The sequence below is a fragment of the Rhyacophila brunnea genome, unplaced genomic scaffold (assembly GCF_057557595.1).
Source record: "Rhyacophila brunnea isolate RB1 unplaced genomic scaffold, BYU_Rbru_1.0 scaffold_7, whole genome shotgun sequence".
NCBI classification, from domain to species: Eukaryota; Metazoa; Arthropoda; class Insecta; order Trichoptera; family Rhyacophilidae; genus Rhyacophila; species Rhyacophila brunnea.
In genome coordinates, this window is record NW_028233339.1 from 5,634,819 (window position 1) to 5,660,507 (window position 25,689).

The window sequence follows — 25,689 nt, forward strand, 5'->3', positions numbered from 1 at the left end:
TTACACGATTTAAGAATTAATACCCCCGTCGCCATCACGAAACAAATTGACGTGTTCAAAGCTCGATTTTCGCTCCGATTGCCAGCGAGTCCAAAATTTCGTCGCGCCTATAGTTGAAAATTATTTGCCGTTTCACTGAAGTACCAGGTGACACAGTGACAGGATCTCTGCAAATTATAGTTAAAATACTTGGATTTGGTAATAATTTAATAACCTATTTTTTATTCAACGAATAATTCACAATATTTAAGAATGTAACATTATTTTATTTAACATATATAATTTGAAAACACTTACGACACCCAGCAAGATTCGAACCGGAGCCTCTGGGGATTCACGTCATATTTTTTAGTGGTTATATATTTCTAGGAAGTGTTTTCAAATTATGTATTTTCAACAAAGATCGTATAGTCACGTTTTAATGTTACATATTTCATTATGACGTTATAAATGAAATCTAGATTTATTTGGTGATTTTAATTGATACATACCAACTTGTAAAATCTAAATAATGTAGCTCAATTTTTGTAAAATATCATTATGAATAAAATTATCATAATATTTTTATAGTATTTATTAGCGTTTTCGGGTTTGTGGAGGGTGTTAAAATGTTAAAAGAAAACTCACCGAGCATAAAGGGGTTGAAAACATAAAATAAAATTTGTTACGTGCATCATAAAACCCGTGTTGAGTTGAAATATGTCCATAAAATATTGTTTATATTTGGGTTTATGTTTATATAGTAATTAAAGTTCTTTTGCCAAAATTTTAGAGTTGAAAGTGGAATTTTCTCATTACACCAAATGAACGATTGAAGCACGAGTTTTCGCGACAGTGGTTTTCAACCGATTTGACAGATATATCATTTTAAGTAGGTCTTTTATAGCATCATCCTCATCATAAGCCAGAATCTATCCACTGCTGGATGAAGGCCTCTTAAAACTACTTCCACTTCTCTCGGTCATGTGGATTGCGTTGCCTCGTACTTACGCAGAACTTTATCATTTCATCGATCCAGCGACCTCGACGTTTTGTACTTCTTGGATACTACTGGATGACTAGATTTATCCAACGATTGTCTCTTCTTCGAGCTATGTGTCCAGCCCATCTTCATTTAAGGCTTTAATAAACTCTATTACATCGCAAACCCTTGTCTGCTTCCTTATCCACTCATTCCTCGTTTTGTCCTTTCGCGTTATGCCCAGCATGCACCTCTCCATACCACGTTTTGCTACTCTTTCTTCTTATTATTCAGCCGGCCAAAAGCAGTCCAGCCTAGCTTTACTCTGCGAACAATTTCATCAAATATAATCCATCTATAGACACTTGTTGTATATATATAGTTTATTAACCAAAATAGCATATACAATGGCCGAAATTCATTTAAAGTAAATTGAAATTGTGCTACTCCTATTGGATATTGTAAGCTTTAATATAAAAAAAGCAATAACATTTGTTTATTAAATATAAAATAGCGAAACTAAATTTTATAACAGATTAAAATGAGAAACATAGTATTATGAAATTGGTGGATTAAGTGTTAAGTATATTTTAATGTATCTTTCATTTAATATAATTAATTCTAATAGGTGAGAGATTATATTATTCTATATAAATAACTTAAATACGTATATATTTACTTGCGTTTTTTTACGTACCGCGTCAGTCAATCTTACGTACAGTATAACAACAAGTGAAAACAGGCCTCTATTTCGAAAAATTCAATAAATAATCTGAAATCGCCATCAAGTGCTTTAATCCAATCACAAAGATGCGCAGGCTATTTGTTAATTATCAAATTTTAAACACTAAAACTTGAATTATAAATGAAGTGTTGTAATACAGCTATAATTAAATTCTAATGGATTTAAATTCAAATTCTATCAAGTATCTTCGGTCGATAGTATTAATTAAACTGTCAGTATGTGTTTGCCTTTGGTGAGTATACACAGCGGCTGAAGATGCCGAAAGGCGAAACCCGGGTTGCAAAAACGACTCAAATAGAATAGTCCAAAACTTAAATCCATTACAATTTAAATTCAAATTCCATCAAGTACATTCGGTCGATAGTATTAATACAGCTATATTTGTCTAAAATCGGAGCATTTTACGGATTATTGCCCTTTATGAGATCATGTTTAGTCTATTTCTAGTAAGTCAACCAAAAATTATACGTTGATTATTATTTAGTAATAAATAAAATTGTTTAAAATGTGACGTAAAATACAGAAAGTGTCACGCACCGGTGAAAAACCATATACCTAAATGCGATTCAATTCAAATCAATTCACTTAAATTGATTTTTTAACATGTGGTGGACATTACGAATTATAAGTTTAAAACGTTCACAACATGACATGAAACATTATTATAAGGAAGGAAAAAAGTAATAAAAGCGATAAAAATGAAAATATGAAAAGATAACATAATATAAACATACAAAAGCAGTGAAACTACAATTATACATCTATAGAAGTTCAAGGAAGTGTACCGAGTTTCCTAAGAAAACCCTATTTTTAAAATTTATAAAATAGCGTCCAACTAAACTCACCTCACGTAAGTGGAATATATCAACACCCGAAGCAATTTGGTTGAACATAGTTATCGCCCTCCCAATTGGCATTACCAGTGGCAGGTTGGTTCTGCACTTTGGAAGAATAAACAACTGATGCTTTCTATTTCTAAGATAGTTATTTCATTACGATGTATGCTCATATACCTACAGGAATAATGTTTAATCACATCAAAACACATAAAATGACACATTTTGGTAGAAACCCATTAAAATCCGATATGTTTGTTATGTTACATGCATAACGTATCATAAAACATCTATTTCTCATAAAAATTAAACCCTGACGGCTAAAATTATTAAACATGAAACATGCTTTGCCTACTGATCCTCTGAATGCTGGTTTGTCAAAATTTGAAAGAAAATAAAATAAATTGCGGGGCGCGGGTTTACACGTCATTCCCGAAGCGCCGTTCGTGGCCGCTACTTTTGTGACTTTAAATTTTCGTAACGAATCCGCCCGGGAGGTCAAGACAAAAGAATGTATCCATGCTAATTTCAAAACGCCGAACATTGTTCACACAAATAAAAAAACTTGATGTATCGATTTGTATTCTCTGATCATTTTGAGCAATGACATTAATATGGACGAAGCATCTGGAAAATAAAATGACACTCACTTTGTGTCGGGTCTGCCGGATGGCGAAATTCATATTTTAATATCGGTATCCTACGCTCAAATGAACATTCTGCTTGCAAGCAGTCTGGCGACACCGCTGGGTCTGCCAATACAAAATTTCTGACTTTCGGATTCGACTCCGCCGTTATTATTGTGTTACAAAATTCCAATGTGCCTAGTTAAAATTGTAAAAAAATCTACTAAACACTCCAAGAAAGATGGGATATCACTTTTCATGTGTTAGTATTATTTATTATTGATAAAATGCCATTTTAAGATATTAATGAATGTTTATTCATTGCAATTGAATGACAGAAACCATTGGACATACGCCTGTGATACGCTGGGCTCACTTGCGTCTAATCTCCGAGAAGTCGTAAGTAACCGATAATCTGTTTCTAACGCAATGAAACTAATACGCCATTACAATAAGGGTTATATTACTATATATTCTCAAAGCTTGTATCGCATAATGGAGATGGTGCGTCATATGGTCACGTGACGTCTACCTATACATCTGTGAATAACTTTCATGCACAATTTCTCGTGCGCGCCGATATGAAGTGAGTTGTCCATTTAATATGTCATTGGTTTTGAGTGGCCTAACGCATCATATTATTTTGTATTCTAATGTGCGATTGTATTCTATCACTTTGGTAATCACTGATCTACGCCATTGAATGTAATCTGCTTGGCAATTCCTGAATTACAGATATACCCGTATAATACCGGAGGCGTATAAATTACGATCGCCTATCAATTCATTTAATCCCAACATATCGGCAAAACCTAATTTGGGAATGTATACGATATATTTAACGAACGAGATTGAAAGTCACTGCTGTCGGGTAACAAATTCAATTCAGAAGTGTTCGAGAAGCGATTAAACTGTCGGCAAATTGGACAATTTTACCGCGTGGATGTCTTTTTTACGATTTTCTCGGTGTGTTCAGGATATTAAATGAGTCTTGAAGCGCGCCGTTGGGCGGGAAAAACGGGAACGCTCAATTGGCGGCGCTACAATCGGCCGCCATGTTTGTTATTCCGCATTACGGAGGAAATGATGATGTCAATAAATGGAAGCGGAATGTTAATTTCCGGTCGCTTTTCGCCTGCTCCCGCGCAGCCATTTTGAATTCTTCTCTAGATCGACGGGGGGTGTCAGTTTGGAATGTTTTGTATTCCAATTAAAAAAATCGACACTTATATTAATCGTTTCAATTAGTTCACTTTTAAATCGATAAATTACTAATTAGATGAGAAAATTTTCGATGTAAATAGGAGTCACATAATTTTCAATTTAATTATAATATATAGGTAAAATTAATATGAGGCACCAAGGCCAAACGGCCTTTTATCCTCGTCATCTGTAGTATTAGCGTTTGTATACCTATTAAAAAAAGCGCATGGCTCTTTGTCGTGGGAATTGACTGAATCAGCACTGCACTTTTTTATATCTATATAGATGGAGAAGCTACCAAATGACCTCTTTTTTGTCTCATATTGTAGGGAAAAATATAAACTAAGAAGACTTTGAGAGCAGTACTGCTAGTGGTCTCGGAAATTTGGTGGGGATGGCTGGATCGTAATTGTTTAGATTTTTGATAGACTGGTTTGGGAAGTCTCTGTCATGGAGCTGTAGATTTTTTGATTTTTTTAGAAAGTTTCTAGACGTGGTCTCTATGGAGATTGGTATTGCGTACAAACCATGGGGCATCTGTGATTGTTCTAAGAGATTTGTTTTGTATAAGTTACATAAATCAATACACTTTACTATTATTAAAATTAATAAAACTTTTTTACGCGTGGTATACGAACATTCCCAAGAGAGAGAATCCGTGGACCTGACGTGACAAAAAACCGTTATATTTTATTCAATAAATAGATAAATGCATTGTTATTTCAATAAGCAGATGCGCACGCTGCCGAGTGCGCTTTTCCGGTCATCTGGTGAATGGAAATTATTATCTATATAATTTTTTTTTCAAATTTTATTATAATAAGATCTCAGGAAAAAATTTTGACCTGTCATAATAATCACATAAAATAACATAACAAATTATACATTTTATGGCATCGATGAGATGTGATTTTGGGGGCGCATTCAAAGGATTCCATAGATCAGTGGCAAAGGGTGACTTTTTGAAAGAGGTAGGCTGTGGGAGTAACCATGCTTGTCAGATATATTTACGGGAAATAAGAAGAACCCAATATTACTACTGATGAATAGGTACGCTAAATCGATGAAATTTCAAAAGCTTAATTGGTTTGTTATAATTAGTTTATAAAAATAAGCAATTGGTTTGACTTACTTATGTATTTTCCTAAACATTTATAAATGTAACATATGCTCAAAATATATTACCTATCATCTTTGAAAATAACCGTTGTTGTGTATATATTATGTTCCATAACAATTTATAATTTAACCCGTAAAACTAGATATTTTAAAATACATCTATATTTTAAACACAGACTTAGGTAGGTACAATATCAGATATATAAATTGTCTAATGAGTGAACTAATAAATAAATAAAAATCACGAGATAAATTATTTTATATTTTTAACAACAATCAATACATATTTATGTGATTGAATACCATAGAAATTATTTTTTAAATTATCTTCTTATTAATTATTTTTAATAAATGTGCTCTCTCGACGTAAGCGCTAACAAAACAACTTGTAGATTTGTATGCGGGACGCCAGACATTTTGAAATTATGATAAAAAAAAATCATATTGAAAAACCCGACGATTCACGTCGAAATAATCCTATACAATATGTGTAGCGCAACGCGGTGTGTTTTATTTTATTAAACTTTCGAGAGATGCCATAGATTTTGCTTATTGAAATATGGGAAAAGATCGTAAAATTATGACAATTATACGATATATGTTTTGGGCATATTGAATATATTATTATTCGTGATTATATAAATACGTCAATATGAAAATAAAAAATATTTTTCTTATGAAGGTAGGCTTTAAATAATCGCCTAGTATGGAGTCTTCGCCACTGCGCATAGATAGATGGTAAATAAGGATGATGGTTATATCTATTTCGAAAGCAAAATCTCATATGTTTCCAATAAGTTCTGTAGTCATTTGGTCTCATAGCCATAAGGGAAGACAACCATTTGAAAAGCAGAATATTGGAGGGTTGACGCGGAAAAGGGACGTCCCCAACACAATGGTCTGACTCTGACTATGTGAAGAATGCTACGGATATCTCTATATATTATTTAGTTTTGCAGGCGGTAGGCTGCAGGTAAAAAAATAATGTAAACTTAATTTAAAACGGGGATTAAAACAACGATGTTAAAAATGACCTTCTATCATAATATATACTCTATATAGATGGAACCTAAATTTATAAAATTGAAGTAAATAAAGGTCCTCTATTATACTGATTAAGTTAGCAATAAGTGACTTTGCGGTGCTGGTTCATTTGAAGAGAATTTTACACTTCAGCTATGATATTTCAATTATAATTTCAGAGTTACCAGATAAGTTAATTACATATATTAAATAATATATTAAAAAAAAACCTGAAAATTATGCCATAGTCTTAAATACTCCATTTCATTAGATAGTGTATAATTAAATTCGACTTAAATTTGGTATTTCAGGCAACTCATATATTTCCGTAACAAAACAGATATTTGAATATGACATTTAGATATGGAAACTCCTTTGTCAACATTATAATATGCAGCAAAAACAATACGTTGGTCATTATTTTGAAGATGAAAAATCATATAAAGTAATATGGTGATGTAAATAAAGTAAAATACTTCAAACCGGATTGTGAGCCACTATTTTATTTTTAAGGCTGCCAATAGAAGATAACAATAATGAATTGGTTACCAATACTTACAACCATACGTAATATAATCATTCGATTCGAAAATTGAACTGCATTCAAAATTCCCAATACGGAATGCGTGTAAGAAATTATTTGGAATATTAAAACAATATACATATTTCAAAAAGTAAACTAAACGGAAAACGAACTAGTGACGGAACTACATTGTGCAAGACACTGCAGTGTACGAGACCGATATCCGTTGGAGCCCTTTTTACAGATAATAACGAAACTTCAAGGTGCACTATCATATTTCAGCACGTCGAATCATGCATTGGGATAACTCTAATAAAATACCATTCTATCGTTTGAGGTCATATAAATATATATCATACGATTTTTTATCTTTAATTGTCACAGATGTGGTGTGCAAAACTTACTTTAAAGAAAGCACGTACGAATATTCGAGAAATTCTGAGAAATACATGGTGCCTGCCTAATAAATTGGATAAAAACGAACCTTCCTCATCTTTCATTACCCTTAATTAAATGTTCTAATTCTGAAATAATTACAAGATAAAAAGAACTTTTTATATACAACGTTTTTAAATTTTCTGTTGAATCATAATATAAACTTGACTTGACTAGCTTAGACGATCAAAAAAATTTGTACATACTTGATATAAATAATACTGAAATGTCATATTGATTTCCATAGTAACGCACGTATGTATTAATAATTTAGTTGCTAGGACCATCCGCTTAGCAACCAATAATGGTGTCGAAATAACTTTTTATACTAAACAGAATTAACTGAAAATGAATTCAATTCTACTTAAAGATGACTAAAAGTATTAAAAGAATGCATTGGCATCGTGTTCTAATATATTCTAAAAGTTTGAAATGTGAAGATTTGTACTAGATAAACAACCACCGGACAAATAAGAATACGACCTAAGAAAAACGTTGTAAAATAGTCTTATCTTCTTACATTCGTTTAATATTTTCATTGTTATAAATGCAGTTAAAAGTTCGCCTGCGGCGCAATATTCTCTAGTCAGTGGATGTATGGTTTTAGGCGATCAAAATATATTTCATATTTTTTTTTTTCGAAAAATTACTTTTGTTTTTTTATGATATAAGGGAGGGAGGTTCACATTTTTTTTTACCAGATGGTTCAGAATTTCAAATTCCGCTTTTAGAACATATCGTCTCTGTTCTGGCAGAACACACTAACTGGAGAATACTATTTTTGAGTAATTTGACTTTGAAGTTGTTAAAATGTTTGAAATGGTCTATCATGTGAGTTTATTAAGTAATCGTAAAAAGGATAACTTTAAAATAAAGACTGTTTATTTATTAAGAAGGTTTCCAGACGGTAAAGTTTGAAATAAGGAACATTTTGGTATAACTAACTCAATATGTAATTTTTTTGAATTAGTGTCTTCTGCCAGAACAGTGACGATATACTATTGGACTCTTTCTCTAAATCAAACACATGTTGAATAATCGATTATTTCTCGTACTCGTTATTAGGTATATCGAAAGAACTTTCATTCTAATAAAAAAAAAACTTTAATAATATGTACTCAAGTGCAATAATTGCAATTTAATCTTTTTTAAACAAAGTTAATAATAAAATATTGGTTATTTTTCTACCTTTATTTTTTTTGTCATTTTCACACACTGAAAAAAACAACGTGTGATTTTTGCCATAAATATAAATTAAATCCTCTACCCACTCCTGAACTCATTCGCTGCTGACTATATAATGAGATTTTAATTAGCACCTTTAAAATGCACGTTAATTACATCGATCGGCCGCCTGGTCATTACGCGCATATGCGTTTTCAGCGTCCAAAGTATTAAAAGAGGAGTACTCTGCCACAACTCCACCACGGGGTAACTACTCATTTGTGGGATTAATAATATTCAAGGTTTAATATAAAAATATTTTGAAGCTATTCTATGTAGCGAGATTTTCTTCTACGACCACTGATCAACAATCTCGCCAGAGAAACTTTTGATTAAAAAACAGTTTATACGATTTTTCAACTAATTAAATATACCTACGTATATTATATTATACTACAGCAATCAAAATGTTACAAACTTTTACGTATAAAAAAAACAAAATTATGATATAGAAGTTGCAATTTTTTATTTACTTATTACATTCACGTTTGTGAAGAATTACTTTATACGATAAGTTACAAAGAAAAAAATTAACGCAGTGTAAAAACTTTAATATTGCGGTGTTATTAACATACTTTTGGCACTTTTGTATTGTTTAGCACACAGGTTCTCAACCTTTTTCGGGTGGCGACCCCTTTTTATAAAATCAATGGAACCCGCGACCCTGATGCAATTGAAAAAGGCAATTAAAAAAAACAACGAACATAGTTTTTAGTATAATTTTATTTTAAATTATGTCTAATAATGAATTTAATGTCATGATTGAAATTGCATGTTACTCGTATTAACCAGCCCAAAATTCGCAGGTGAGTTTTTGTTAACGCCAACCTCATGTCATTCTCAACATTTAATTTATTTATTTCTTTTGTTTTTAAACGAAGAAGAGTTGAAAATCCACTCTTGCAGAAATATGTAGACACAAATGGAACTAAAACTCTAAAGGCAAGTATCGACATCGCATGAATGATACATACCACATCAGAATTGTGTGAGCAATTTTTCATTAAACATGTTACGTGCCGAGGAATCATTTCGCAAATCCAAGAATTCATCTTGTAATTCATCGGGAATGCTGGCTATATCAAGGGAAGCAGATAATGGATTTCGTGTCAATATAGATTCTTCTTTTTTCAGATCAGGGAAGTAATGCTGAAGTTCGTTTTCAAGGGATTCGAGATGCCCAGTAATCTCCTCCTTAATTTTTTCATTTATTTCACCTTCAGATTCATCTACCACACTGACTTGCCTCAAACAATAGAGGCATTTCACCATTCCCAAACTCTCAACACATGTTTCAACCAACTGTGACAGAATAGCGTACCTAGATTACACTTATTTTAATTTAAAAAAAAATATGAAATTATTCAAACTTCGAGACAACATTAAAAATAAAAATTGAATTATAGTGAATATTTTTTTAGTTGAATGTATAAGTTGGCGACCCCACAGAAAACCCGTTGCGACCCCCTTCGAGGTCACGACCCATAGGTTGGCAACCCGTGGCTTAGCATAACGCCTAGTCCATAATTATAAACATATATCTACCACTAAACAAAATAAACATTGTATTTTTTGGATTACACCGCTGATAGAAAACATTGTACAATTAATGCACTGACAAACAAAATATTTGAGAGATTTTTTAATGTTTCACCATCGTACTGACGCGTAGTCTCCTGAAATATTTGTTTATATAGAATCTTGGCAATTACAACAAAGCACGTACGACTTTTACCATTCATTATTATAAAACAAACATAATCACTTGTGCCGGGTTAATAATAAATACATATACCTACTTACCCCAGAAACAAGGCAGAATCAACTGACTTGGTTGATTGTAATTAAAGTTGTGATAATAATATTATGCTGCACATCTCGTACTATCACGTGACGTCACAGTAAGCAAGGTAACCAATAACAGTTTAAAATGTTATCAGACTGATACTTTCATCCCGTAGCACATTTTGAACCTTTAAACGAACATTGTCAGTTAGCAAAATCTGCCGAAATCACCAGAACCACAATGAGGTCACCTCACATTGTACCGCACTGCATCGACACCTGTATGACTCAACAAACGTTTTTTATCATTTTCTACATGCCTACACATTTTCGACTTATGTAAAAATTGCGTGTTTTTTGCGGATAGAACTATGTATCTTCTAAACTATAAAAATGTTGTCTATTATCTATGGTTTTCAGGTTGGGTTCTGTTCAAAATATAATCTATGGATGTAATATCGTAAGTAATTTTAACGTACGCACACGTATAAACTATTAAAATTAATTGAAATTACCATGGGTAATGAATAATAATTCAAAATACTGATACATTAGAGTTGGCACTCTCCATCATAGAATTTACAGATATGGTGATTGTTCAAAATATTCTGCATTTCGTATGACGAAATTATAGACTAAATTTACCGCCGTGATAGCATGGCAGTGTGCGACGTGCATCTCAATATAATCACAACTTAAGCAGTCAATGCAGCTTATTTTTTCGAGAAAAATATCAGAGATGAAAATCACTGTGTGTGACAGCCATTTTGAATATCTCTTAGTTTTTACACAGTTATTAATAAAAATCAAACGGGGATAATAATATCATACATAAGTAAAAAAAAAAAAAAAAATCTTTCCAAAATAAAGTAGTATTTTCCACTATTATTTACATACGTATATTATGTGGGTAACATTAGTTAACAAAAGTTATATATATATATATATATTATGTTACACCGAATGTGTGAAATTGCGTATTACACGAAATCACCAATATTTTGCCTAATTCATGAATAAGGTAACGGGCTTGCATTATTCATAAATTAGGCAATTTATCTGCCGAGTGCGTGAATTTGGCAGGGTATGGAATTATTAAACTGTCAACATGACAGTAGAAAGAGTAAATTTAATACGGATGGTTTTATTAGTTATAATTGGACATAATATTATTATTATTAGGTAATGTTAGGTTGGGTTAGGTTAGGTTGGGTTAGGTTAGGTTAGGTTAGGTTAGGGTAGGGTAGGTTTTTTAATTCTGAGTTCAACTGAATGTCCATTTTGAGGTTAGCTAACAAGTGTGAACAAACTATCAAATCATACTATCGCAAACAAACAATCGACCATTGCCTGAGACCCAAGCACGAATCAAATCGCGAAAATATCTTTTAATAAAATTCTTCCGTTATCATATTATAGTTCTAGATTTTTTTTGGGCATAGTAAATGGATATGAACGTCATTGTAGTTATTGATTGTGTATATTTCTATATAATCAATGACGTTTGACATATTTGGTTAGTTTGATTAGTTGCAAAAAAAAACACCACCGGAGCGCGACCATCTATTTTGACCAATGCATGAGCATTTGACACATTTGGTTTAGTTGCAAAAAACACCACCGTAGCGCTACTATCCAATATGAATTAAGCAGAAAAACTACTGCCGAATTCACGCACTCAGCTGATATTTTGTCTAATTCATGAATAAGGCAACGTGCTTGCATATTTCATGAAATAGGCAACATTTTGCCGATTTTATGTAATACGCAATTTCACACATTCAGCGTAACATATATATATATTGGTAAATAATATAAAATATTACTGACAGACTTCGTTCAAAATTTCGTCTTTATAAAGACATTCTATGACAGAACCTATTATGTGTAGGTAGGTGAAGACAATTTCAGACAGTTACGCTAAGTATTAGATTAGAAATATTCAAATTCTTCGACTCCCTTAGACTCAAAGTCAGTCGTGCATTGAAAGCGACATGAGATCTTACTTCCTGACATTTGCACACATTTTACATTACACACTTTACTATTCTGTCGTCATTCGTCCGGAGGCATATGTCGCTCGTATGAATCACTAACAACAATATAACATAATGGTTTTCAAACAAAGATGTTGAAGAAAAGCCCTATTCTATCCTGATGGAACTGAAGCTGAAATAATTTACACGGGAAGTATCGCGTTTAAAAAAGTATAACTTCAAATAATTACAAGATAAAAATAACTTTTTATATACTTACAACGTTTTTAAATTTTATGTTGAATCACATAAACTTGACTTGACTAACTTAAACGATCAAAAAAATTTGTACTTGATAGAAATAATACTGATATGTCATTTTGATATGCCATATTGATTTCCATAGTAACGCACGTATATATTAATAATTTAGTTGCTAGGATCCCAGACCCCTAGCAACCAATAATTGTGTCGAAATAAATTTTCATACAGAACAGAATTAATTAAAAATGAATTCAATTCTACTTAAAGATGGCTAAAAGTATTTAAAAAAAATGCATTGGCATCGTGTTAAATCGTGTCACATAAAAATAGATAATGTTTTGTGTTAAAAATATCAAAAAATTTACCAAGCCAACCCCTCGTGGAGATGTGAAAATATCAAGTTTTTCTTTAGTTTTACTGAAAAAGAAACATTTCCACTTTCCATTCTAATCCCAACATGAAGGACTCTCTGAGCACCCTAACACTTGATCCAGTTACACGGAGTTATCAGTATGCACCGATCTATATACTTATCATCATCATCAGCCTGAATCTATCCACTGCTAGATGAAGGCCTCTTCAAGCTTCTTCCACTTCTCTCGGTCTCTAGGTCTACCTTGCGGACGTTTTGTACTTCTTGGATACCACTGGATGACTAGATTTATCCAACGATTGTCTCTTCTTCGAGTTATGTGTCCAGCCCATCTCCATTTAAGGCTTTTAATAAACTCTATTACATCGCAAACCCTTGTCTGCTTCCTTATCCACTCATTCCTCTTTTTGTCCTTTCGCGTTATGCCCAGCATGCACCTCTCCATACCACGTTGTGCTACTCTAAGTTTCTGGATCTCTGTTTTACTTAGGGTCCATGTTTCACACGCATATTTGATCACAGGAAGCACATACTGGTTGAACACTTTAGGCACAGTGGAAGGTCACTTTTGAAGACACTATTCAGGCGGCCTGTGTTCCTGTGTTCATAATAAATATGTTACAATTATTTTTTTGAAATTGTAATTTCTCTTCTTGGGTTCTCATCAACAACAATGACCCGATTCTCCACTGGTGTAACTTATTTATTATTTTCAATTGACTCGGATATCTGGATTGGTAAAAACCTCATTTTAAAATAAGATTGTACCCTCATTGAAAGAATGCAATGAATGTAAATCATTTCAATTGTTTATAAAAATGACATATTTATAATTCATTAAAACGTATTGAAAAGTAGTGCTAAATATTTTCAAAAGAGGAGAACGCGACTGTATTATTTTTACTACCTAACGATAAAAATAAGAGAATCCACAAAACAATGCAAAAAGCAAGTGAGTATTCTCTCGTCGCTTGCATACGATTTGCTTTCATTTGAATAACTTTTTATAATGATATTTGCCAGCTCATTTACTTTCAGAATCATTGTGAGTGACGTAGATATAAAAAAAACTTCATAATTATATTAAGTTTCTTTTTAATGACATTTTTTTATAAACCATCATTTAAAATAATCGGTTATTTTCTACTAACCATTCAGTCGCATTGTACATCTGACAGACCTTTAGTTTTAAATCATTTCTACAAGATCCACTTCATTGAAGGTATATACAACTGTATAATCAGTTGATACACCCGCGATGGCCGCGCGGCTTAAGCGTTGGACTATAACGCCGTGGGTCCCAGGTTCGAATCCTGGGTCTGGCAAGTACACATATTGTTTTTCATCCTGACAGCTGACATCCATTTCTCGTAAAAAAAAAAAACAAAAATCTGTCAATACAAACCTTTACTCTGTGAAGGCCCATATGATCCTATTAGGATCGGACATGGTCGAAAGAAAAGAATAGTGATATTATACATGTTGCACGTAGCATTTAATTTAAATCTTACTTTATATGAAATATACCTTGATGGTTTTGTGCCATAAAATCAGTACCTAGCGGAGGATATCCCAAGCATTCGTTAACTGACTTTGTCACCATTTGATATTAATTAAACTTTTAGTAAATGCATATACTCGGTTCTACAATATGATTTGGATCTTGGCCTTTTCACAAAGAGGTTTTTTAATAGTTTTTTTTTACGAAAAATGGACGTTAACCACTTGCTCAACCTATTGGGTCCATGCTTTGGATATGTGAATTATACACAATTAGACAATAAAATTTTTAAACATAAAATTCAAGCAACATTTTTTTGTATGGAATAACTTGATTTATCTGAATAACATGTTAATACTATCGACCGAAGGTACTTGATGGAATTTGAATTTAAATTTTAATGGATTCAAGCTCTGTACTATTCCATTTAAGTCGTTTTTTGCGACCCGGGTTTCGCCTTTCGGCATCTTCAGGCGTCGTGTACACTCGCCAAAGGCAAACACAACTGACAACGAACACTCTTAATTCTACTTTATATAGTAATCAATACAATAAAGTAGGTAAAAACTCCATTACCTACCTATCTAGTCAGAGGTTACAAAAAAGACAAATTCATAATTTGCTTTAACTTTACTTTATGTTTACCATAAAAAATTTCAATTTTAGCAACACGTGCTCGCAGTTTATCGACGCTTAGTTAAGCAACAAACTAAGATTTGGCGGCGACACCATAGCAAACATCTCACACATCTGTAAACCTTGTATCTTACTCTAGCGCGTGTCGCAGATATTATAAGGGTTCCGAATACTTTCTCACTCGCACTTATTCATCGTTTTTGTTCAGGCCTTGGTTTCTACTGTATTTCGATGACGTGACGTTTGTCTATCAAGCGTCACAGATAATAAATTCTGCAACAAATTTCAAAGTAAACAGATGATAAAACTTTTATACCGAATTTGTAAAATATCCACTTTTACTTTTTGTTTGCGTTAATAATATTATGCAACGATTGTGGAATCGGTTTCGTATTACCCGCTCTTCCCCTTTTAATTAGAATCGTCTGTTGAATACGTGATGTTATAAAAGCAAAATTAAAAACTTTTTACAAAGTATTCTTCTTAAAAAGTGTATGATTTCTTTACTTTTTGTGGTGAGTTTACTTTTATATAAAAGTTATAACACTCGTATTTTATATTTAAATGGTTTTGTTTTCGAATTAATTTTTATATAAGTGAGCGCGGACTGTAAAAAGGTTTTTATAATTATTTTACCCAAGATAATAACAGCGTTATATAAAATAATGTAAACAAATATACGCAACGAGATTGAACTGCCAACTTGGCTATAGTTTGTATAAAACGAAATTTTGCTAAGCGGTGTGCTTTATTGAACTCCGATATAGATACTATCTACATAGGTACTTATTTAGAAAAGTATACATAATATATACGCAAAAAAAAAATATTATCGATTTAGATAGGTAGGTACCTATATAATATATTCTTCCAATTCTTTTCCATTAATCAGAAAGCCGCTGTTAAGGGGGGACATGCTCAGCGTACGCCAAAATGGAGCTTTTATGCTATTTTCAAAGTATGATTCTAGACATTCCTTAAACGTTGTAGATAATCTATTTACATAATTTGAAGCCTTATTATCCTTCATATTTATTTTAAACATTTGATGACTGCATAAAGTATTTTTATTACATATACATATAAGAAACAAAAGATATTCAGAGGGGTGACAAGATATAAACAGAGTCAACAATATCAATAAATAGAGACAATAAATAAATAAGCCCGTCTATTTCATGCATTACATGGAAAGAAATCTAAGTATTTTAGCGGTTAAGTTGTCCAACTATACCACATGGGAGGTTAAGGTTTTGACAATATAGAATTTTTAAGTTAATTCTGCTTGCAAAATAACGGTTTTTCGAAAACATGGCTCTATCAAAATATTTGTATTGGGTGGAATTTTATTGATTAGAGAAGGTCGTGTTCACCGTGTGAAAATTAGCTGATTTGATTGGCTGAAAAATTGGTTGAAAGGCTCGCGGCCGACTGGAGTCTCTAACGGCCGCGCAACTTCTGTGACATTATTTTCCGTGACGCCTGTGCGATTTTTCGTAACGAATCTGCCCGGGAGGTCAAGACAAAGGCATGTATCCATGCTAAAAATAATTGTTATGAATATCACGTCACATCAGTTGTTATAAATATAGTAAATACTATGAAAAACAGTACACTATAAAACAAAACCATTTATACCTAATTGTATTAGATTATTGATTATGAGTATGAATATGTACATAATTATATATTAATATGAATTAATTAATTAAATTTGATTATAGTGTTACGGCACTGCCCATCTCACTTACAGAAACAATGGCAGTTCAGTCAGAATACTAAACGTCGAGTCGCCAGCAGCATGATGCTGGAAGATTGTCTCCTCAATTCTACTCCTACATTTAACCTAGAGTCCAAATATAACATTAAGTGGGAAGATTGATATAGGTACTTGTAAGTGTTATTTTATTATCCCATATAATTATTAGGTACTCAGTATAGTTAAGGCCAATTTATCATTGCACTTATATTGTAAGATCGTTGTGAATTCTTTTCAAATCTCTGAAATATATAAGTTTAGTTACCTAGTACTACCAACAATATAAGTAATGAAATAACAAGGAAGATCATTAAGGCTTGTACCACAGTTGAGGCATGGTCTAAAAATATCGTGGCTAGGCGATGAGCGGATTGTGCAAATGACGCGTGCCGAACGAAATATAATTTGTCATATAAATCCAACATGTGTTCATTTAATGTTTTGTTTATTGTTCTATTAATAACAATAATAGTATATTTATTGACATGTTTTCTTTTTCAAGTAAATGGGTAACGTTTTTAGTCATCTTTACACGATTTAAGAATTAATACCCCCGTCGCCATCATGAAAGACATTGACGTGTTCACACCTCTATGTTCGCTCTCCGATTCTCAGCGAGTCCAAAATTTCGTCGCACCTATAGTTGAAAATTATTTGATGTTTCACTGAAGTATCGTCTTAACGCTAACAGGTGATATAATGAAACACACAGTTTGTCTATATAAAACATTATTGAAATTATCAAGATTGTGCTACGTTTCGGAAAACAGATTCCCAAAAACTACAAGTATTTGATATTAGGTCCCGGCTGCGAGGAATGCATAAAATAGATGTCCAGTGACGTCCCAAGACAAAACGCCGCCCCTAGGTAGCTCCAAAATGCCGCTCCATTTTTATACCGTATTTTTTATCATCCTTTCATGACACCAATATCTAAGAAATGTTTTGTATGAAACATTACGAACAAGATATATACCACTAAATCTAATTTAAATGCCATCTCTGATTCAATAGACAATACTGCGAGTCCACGGTTTCAGATACATTTTAAAAATACACCTTCCAAAGCGAGTGAAAATATTTGGATAAACTCGAAAATCTGCACATCACGTCATTGCTGATCACCAAGGACGTGACGTCCAAGGACAGCGGAAGTAAACTAGACATCGCGAACCCGACAAAAAAATACAGTCCTGTTAAACCTTTTATAGTAATTAATACATTTTGTTTCCAACCAGTGAGCTGATTTTTTTAATTGAAAGATATTGCCGTTATTACTAAGTTTAGGTAGCTATTTCTATATATTCCTAATTATACTCTTCGATTGCCGCCCTTCGGGTAACTGCCGCCCGCAAGCGACGCTCAATCTGCCTACCCCCACGGGACGTCACTGTAGATATCCCTATAATCGTGGGGTCTGCAAGTTCTTTGCTAAGTCTGACATCATCAGATTTATTTAAAGTTAAAGATTGCGATGTGATAAAACGTTAACAAAAAAAATTAAATTTGTTTAATGAGACATACACGTCCATGTGTTAGTAGAGATTAGTAAAATACAAATTTAATTTTTATAAACTATATCTTATATTCAACGAATAATTCATAAGATTTTGAGATTGTAACATTCCATATATTGAACATCTATCTATCTATTTATCATATATCTGAGATGTTTTGAAGTTATGTATGTAAAAATTTAATTATACGAGCGACTCGTACTGGCCGTCTGGCTCGATCGAGAAATGTCATTTTCTATATTTTATTGAGTCGTGGGCGGAGACTCCATGCAACACTACTACGAGGTGATAGATTGGTCGTTGTGAGTAATTATTGCTATTTAATGTTGACAATTGCACACGAACCCATGATCGGCATAAGTCTGCGAGTCTGTTCGTATACAATTAGATCATAAGTCACGTACTTATATTTTTCTAAGGGCAGAGTAAAAGCTGTCTCCAATAAGCTTCTTCACATTGTCGCTAAAGCGCGTCAGCGCTTAGCTTCTGCTTCGTCTTCTCCGGAGGTTACCGAAAACCATCAGTTTCTTAGGTTATTTGGTCCTCATTAAGGCCTGAACAAAAACAAAGAGAAAAACAAAAAAAAAAAAGAGAAAGCATTCGGCACGCTTATATTCTCCGCAATATGCGTAAGAGTAAGATAGAAATTCCACGGATGAATTAAATATACTTTGTACACATCGCCGGCAAATATTGGTTTGAATGACTCCATTCATTCAAAAACTGTGAGCAGGTATTGTTTATGTGATAAATACAAAATTGATAGTAATTATTTTTCGTTAATTTTGTAGAAAATATGGTTAACTATATTGTGTTTAAATTTGGTAGCCGTACTGAAAAGCAACGTGATGGTATAACGTTTTAAAGTTAAGTTAATAATAAAAAAATGAGGTTTTACTGTGCGTTATACGCAAGAAACACGGCTTCATAATTTTATAGCTGAACAATACACACTCTCTTTATATTATTACTCTGAGGTCCTAAAACCGAAATATATTACAAATTGCAATTTTATTTTATTTCAATTGAAATATATTACAAAATGAATCAAACGCAATTTTTGATGTGATCACCCTTAAGAAGACCGTATTTGTAACCTTTTCCTCTATCCGGTGTAGCGGCTCTTTTCCATCAACAGTAATTCGTGTTTTTAATTTAAAAAAAAATGTTTAAAATATTTGTAATTTTTTTACCATAATCATATACTGGTGGCTGCCGTAATCTAATAATTACTATAAGCAGGTATATCATTGTTTATATAATTTTAACGAAATTTTGAAGAAGTTTATGATAACAAAGACAGATAAAACTTACTTTGTCAGTCGCTAGATTGCCGTAGAAACGCAAGCTTTGTAGCAATAATGAAGTTGAAAGTTGGCTTATTATTTTGTTTGTAACTTCGTGTACTTTAGTAAGTAAGTATTTCAGTTGTAAAGAGTATTGTCAGGGGACATACTATAGCAGCGTTTCCCAAACGTGATTCCACGGAATCCTCCCACCCCCGATCTCCCACGAGACAACATTAAGATTTCTGGAAAGGCTACTGATTTTTGTAAGATATGATTTTGAGAAATATATTGAAGAATACTAAAAATACTTCAATCATGATAATATGCAGAGAATGCATTTTAAAATTATATGGATAGATATAGATGATCACCACTCTGGCCTGGTTTTGCATCCAGTAGTCTGCTTACTCTAACAAAATACGTAAAACATACATAATTCTGAAAATATAGCCAATAGAAAAAATCTTTTTTTGAAAAAGTAAGACCCGGCAGAAGAAAATATATTTTCTCATGAGTGTTTTCAGAATTATGTATGTTCAATAATTAGAATAGTAAGTACATTCTTAAAATCTTGTGAATTATTCGTTGAATAAAAGAAATACTTAATTAAAATTATTAACAAGTTCAAGTAAGTTACAACAGAAAATATTGGAGTGATCCGTGACGTCGGTTAGTAATTAAAGTAATAAATACTTTAATTTTGCATACAAAAACCTATCACCTACCGTAACTCAATTTGAAGAAGGTAGATATTAATAAGGCCAAAGTTTAAATTTGTCGCAATTAAGCATGGCAGTCGTAGCATAGTGGTGATGCAGAGGGCGCGATACCCAAGAAACGCAGGCTCGATTCCTGCCGGATGTCTTACTTTTTTCATTTTTTTTTCATTGGCTATATTTTTTACAACGTTTTTATTAGGTCGTATTCTTATTTGTCCGGTGGTTGTTTATCCGGTACAAATCTTGCAATCAATTTTTAACTAACTTCCCGACTATCTAGACATTTGAAACTTTTAGAATATATCAGGACACGATGCCAATGCATTTTTAAAATACTTTTAGTCGTCTTTAAGTAGAATTGAATTCATTTTCAGTTAATTCTGTTTTGTATGAAAAGTTATTTCGACACCATTATTGGTTGCTAGTGGTCTGGGGTCCTAGCAATTAAATTATTAATATATACGTACGTTACTATGGAAATCAATATGAATGTCAAAATGACATTTCAGTATTATTTCTATCAAATACATTTTTTTGATCGTTTAAGCTAGTCAAGTCAAGTTTATATGATTTAACAGAAAATTTAAAAACGTTGTAAGATATAAAAAGTTCTTTTTATCTTGTAATTATTCATGAGTGTTTTTAGAATTATGTATGAAGAAAGAGTTAATTGAAATACGTAAACATTTTTATTGCGAGAGGTAACGTGCTTTCACGTATTTTGTTACTTACCTGGTAAAATAAAAAACTCTTTTCCAACACTTACGCATTTTCATGAATAATAATTAGTACTTAAACAAGAAATACGTAGCATTTTTCATAGAATTGCAAAGGTTGTCTTTGATATTTTACCATAATAATATCGTATTGGTTATTTAAAGCATTTTAAATTGTAAATTATGAGTAAAATATAAGATTATCTACATAATTGCATATTTATTATTACAAAATTTACAGTAATACTGCACATCAATTTATAAAATAACTTTTTTGTTAGTGATCGATAGTATTGATCTGTTCGTTTTTTTACATTTCTGTGAAATAATAATATCAGAAATTAATAGAAATGGCAATCTCAGAGCAGCGACCGTTATGTCGACACTAATTCGGTTTTGAAAGAAAAGCTTTCATCTATAAATAACGATAGTGTATTAATGATGGGTTGTCATAAGTATATTCATGTATATTATAACTACAATATAATATCTTGCAACATAATATTGTTAAAATTGCAAAACAAGCGATTTATGTGAGTCAATCAAATTTCAACAGAAAGCTAATTTAGTAAAATAATATAATAATTCTAATGATCAATAATATCGCAAATTAATAAATTTTAATAATGCTATGTAAGTTAACCATAATATGCACAAAAGTTGTTTGTATGAAAATCAAGCTGACTCAATGATTATTCATAATTGTTCAAATTAAAATCAATTGTTTATAATTTACGAAACGAATCATGCATTGCACAATAAACCTCATAAGCGTGATTATCAAAAATATTCAAGTAGTTGATAGCAGCATTTTCTATTGTATCGAATCAATATAAAACACTCAGTAGAAGAAAGCAACATAGTCATTCAGTTATCAAAGAATCAACCGTAAGGTTATCGTTGCACTTTACCCGATCGATTTCACAATTCATCAGAACGCATAGTCGTGATTTCACCCATCTAAATTATAATCTGTAAACTTATCTGTAATAATTTAATTGATATTTATTTGGAAGGAGATAATAAAACCAGGGTTCATTTCTTTAACCCTTAACCCAACCTACCCTGCCTGTTCCCTATTCCATCTCACTTCGAAACAAATATATTTGTGTGTTGATATAATAATATTAAATATAAATTGTGCTCGCTCATATGAAGTGTCAATCGGTTAGTTGTGTTACGACTGAGAGATTTAACATTAAGAATTACAAAATCCTAGGCAAATATAATATTTTATACGAAAGGCTGGTACCCCGTTCAAAGAACGGGTGTAATAATTTAATTCAACATCTGTACAATTATTGTCATAAATAAGTTCCGGTGGATTATGAACACGATTATGTTTATATATTACTACTACTTACTAAGTACTACTACTTAACCATGTTCGGTCCTTAGAGAATGATATGGGCCTCCACAGAGTAGACGTTATATTAACAGATTTTATTTTTACGAGAAATGAATGTCAGACACATGTTCAACTTAATAGGTCCATACTCTGACTTCAAACACGAATTAAAAAAACAATATTTGGTGTATTTGCCAGACACAGGATTCGAACCTGGGACCCATGACTCTCGGCTATCGTGGGCGTATATATTTAATTATGTAAGCCACTGATACCAACTTTGCTTTTAAAAATCCAATACTAAGCTAAATACAAAATAATAACGTTAATATTTCTTTTTGTTTCTTTTCAGATAGAAGAAAAACTTTTTGCATCACAGAAGAATGCGTCAGAACTGGTGAGTATTTTCATACACACATATATATTATTTTAAACACGCAACATAACATCAATCAATCACATATGAGTTATTCTTCTTCTTCTCGGACGTGGAAAAATATTAGGTACATATTAAATTATTTGAAAAACGGGAGAGGCATCCCGCCCGAGTTACACACCGGGTTGAAGAGCTAATAAAAATATAATATCTACACTGTTCATCTAGCAATGACTGCTAAAATAGATTTTTACGTTTAGTGCATCTGTTATAATATGTATTGTAGTTTTTATTCAGATATGATTGTATCACTGATAAGGGTGGAGGTTAGTAAATTCACGTAAATTAAAACAAAAACGGATTTTTGGCCATCCCCTAAATTGAACTCGTAAAATGCACATTTTTCCAGTAATGAGATGGGCCTGATTGGAAAAACATATCTAATACTTTTCAATAATCAATATAACTGTCTTCTTATTATTTTATGACTGCATACACTAAAAAAACACTGCTGCCGTAAAAACAATTCCAATGATAAAAATAATATTATATAAACAAAAATATATCTGTATCCCAGAGTGTGTCATAGACATATTATGATTGTGGTTCGGCCAATTATGATCGCCATCATTACTTTATTTCCCTCCTTCCTCAAATTCTCAGTATTGTCACAAGTCCAGGCGCAACTCATCATTACGGGTCATCAGTGGACCGTGATTAAAAAACAATAGTTACCGCAAGTCAACGGGCGCGTCTAGGCTTGTTATAGTTTGGCCGGCGTTAAAGAGTAATTAAAAGCGCATACAGACTGATTCAAAAAGTTAAGTGCAGACCTCGAGCGCATACAGTGTAACCGTCGTGTAAACCAGTAAACCAAACCACCTGTCCAGCTGTGATACCGGCGCAGGATGTCTCCTCATTGATCATATAAACCCAAGTAGGATGTGAAAGCATGCACTAGGGACCAGCTTCAGCCGGACAGCTGAACATCATTAAAGTTAGTGCCTGGACTAAGTCCATTGTAACCGACCCCCAGCATCTAAATCCACCACCATAATCATATAAAAATTACAGTCCGCTGTAAAATGCGTCGCCAGATTGTGTACCTAAAATAGCATATATTATTATCAGTATAAATATAACAGAAACCTCAAAGTATTCTTAACACCAAAAAAACTGTAACTGTATGAACATCAAGGGGTAGAAAAATCTTAAATTGCGTTTTTTCGAAAGTTATTTTTAATATACGATACACAGGCTTTCGATTATTATGGTTTCCAATATACAGGACTCATCTAAATTATCTATGAAAACCTTTCGATAATAGGTAGGTAGTTATTCTATCTTTCTCTATGGATAATGCAGAAGCTGGCCCAATTTATCCCGGTTAGTTTACACACTAGAACTACACTATGTCCGGAGGGGCAAAAAGGTCGGCCTGTTCTTTGAGGCAGTAGCTTCTTTCTCTACATCATTGTCCTTTTGTGAATCGATTCTCAGATTATGAGCCATAACATCTACACCATAGACGTAAACTATCATATATTATGTGCTATTTAACATATATATTTTTTTTAATATACCAATATAATGAAAGAATATTTTTTATGTTGTCCTATCGTTTTAAAAATAAAAAGACAGTCTAAAAACTGTAAGCCAGCTCTCACATCTAATCTCGCCTCGTCTGCCGCACAGCCATAAATCAAACCTTCTAGGAACGTCGATCCGTTGTTGCATATTAAGACCGCGTACATTTACCTAGGAACAGTTGCAAGTAACCTCTCGAAATATGCGGCGATCGGCGAGCCGGTATAGGAATGACCAATTCGTAGAACATATGCGTTCTGTCGTCTTTGATTCGTAGCCCGCGATGCATGCGATTTGTTGATAGCAACAGTAGATGTTTTACTAAAAACTAAAAAGTCGAATTCGACCAATCTGCGGAGCTCCGTTTGGTAACGTGTGTTTTGTGAATAACGATGACGTCACATCGACGTATTCGACACGTTGCAGACGAGACGAGTTTAGATGTAACCGGCTAAGGTTTTTCTTTTAAGTTTTTCTGTCACGTACAATTTTCGACAATTTCCCGTATATGTCTGCAATTCGGTACAAATGTGCTAATTCCTTAATTAATATATTCTGTTAAAATTTGAGGGCGGTGCGGTACTCCAAACATGGGGCCTCCATATGACGTTCTTCAATAAAATATTAATGACGCTGTCGATCTGACACCTTCACTAATAGATTCCTTCAGAACAGTTTCCAGATAAAAATTGCAAAGAAACATAGATGATGTCAATCTACTTTTCGAGATAATGAATATTGACTATTTAACTTAAATACTTCGCAGTCAAAGCCTCGGTAAAATCACAAAAAAAAACTTAAATACTGCGTGTGCATCGTTGTTTTGCGTGTGTAGCGTAGGGTGAGTAGGGCTTCTAGCGGGGCCGTTTGATGTGTATGTACATAATATTATTGTTTATATTGTATTTTAACACTTACACTAGTATACTATTATATATATATATATATATGTGGTTTGTTAATTATTGTAACTTCTTCTCGTTAAAAGGGTAGGCATTATATACATTGTAAAACAAACGAAAATAATATGTCATTATAATACTAGGTGTTCGAGTTGCCTGCTCAGGACTCTCCAGGTTTTGTCCAGTATTAGTCCGTAAGAAAAAGGACAATTTGGAAAAAAAAACTAACACAAGACAGTCAGATTG

At 32.6% G+C, this 25,689-nt stretch overlaps 1 protein-coding gene across 1 annotated transcript in view; it reads left to right on the top strand.

The window, feature by feature from the left end:
* LOC147064401 (neprilysin-1-like) overlaps nt 1–25,689 on the top strand; it is a 216,876-nt gene that overhangs the window by 93,154 nt on the left and 98,033 nt on the right. The window contains exon 2 of the mRNA XM_085957925.1: nt 22,931–22,975. Within this exon, the coding sequence (XP_085814051.1) occupies nt 22,931–22,975 (45 nt within the window). The remainder of the gene's footprint in view (nt 1–22,930; nt 22,976–25,689) is intronic.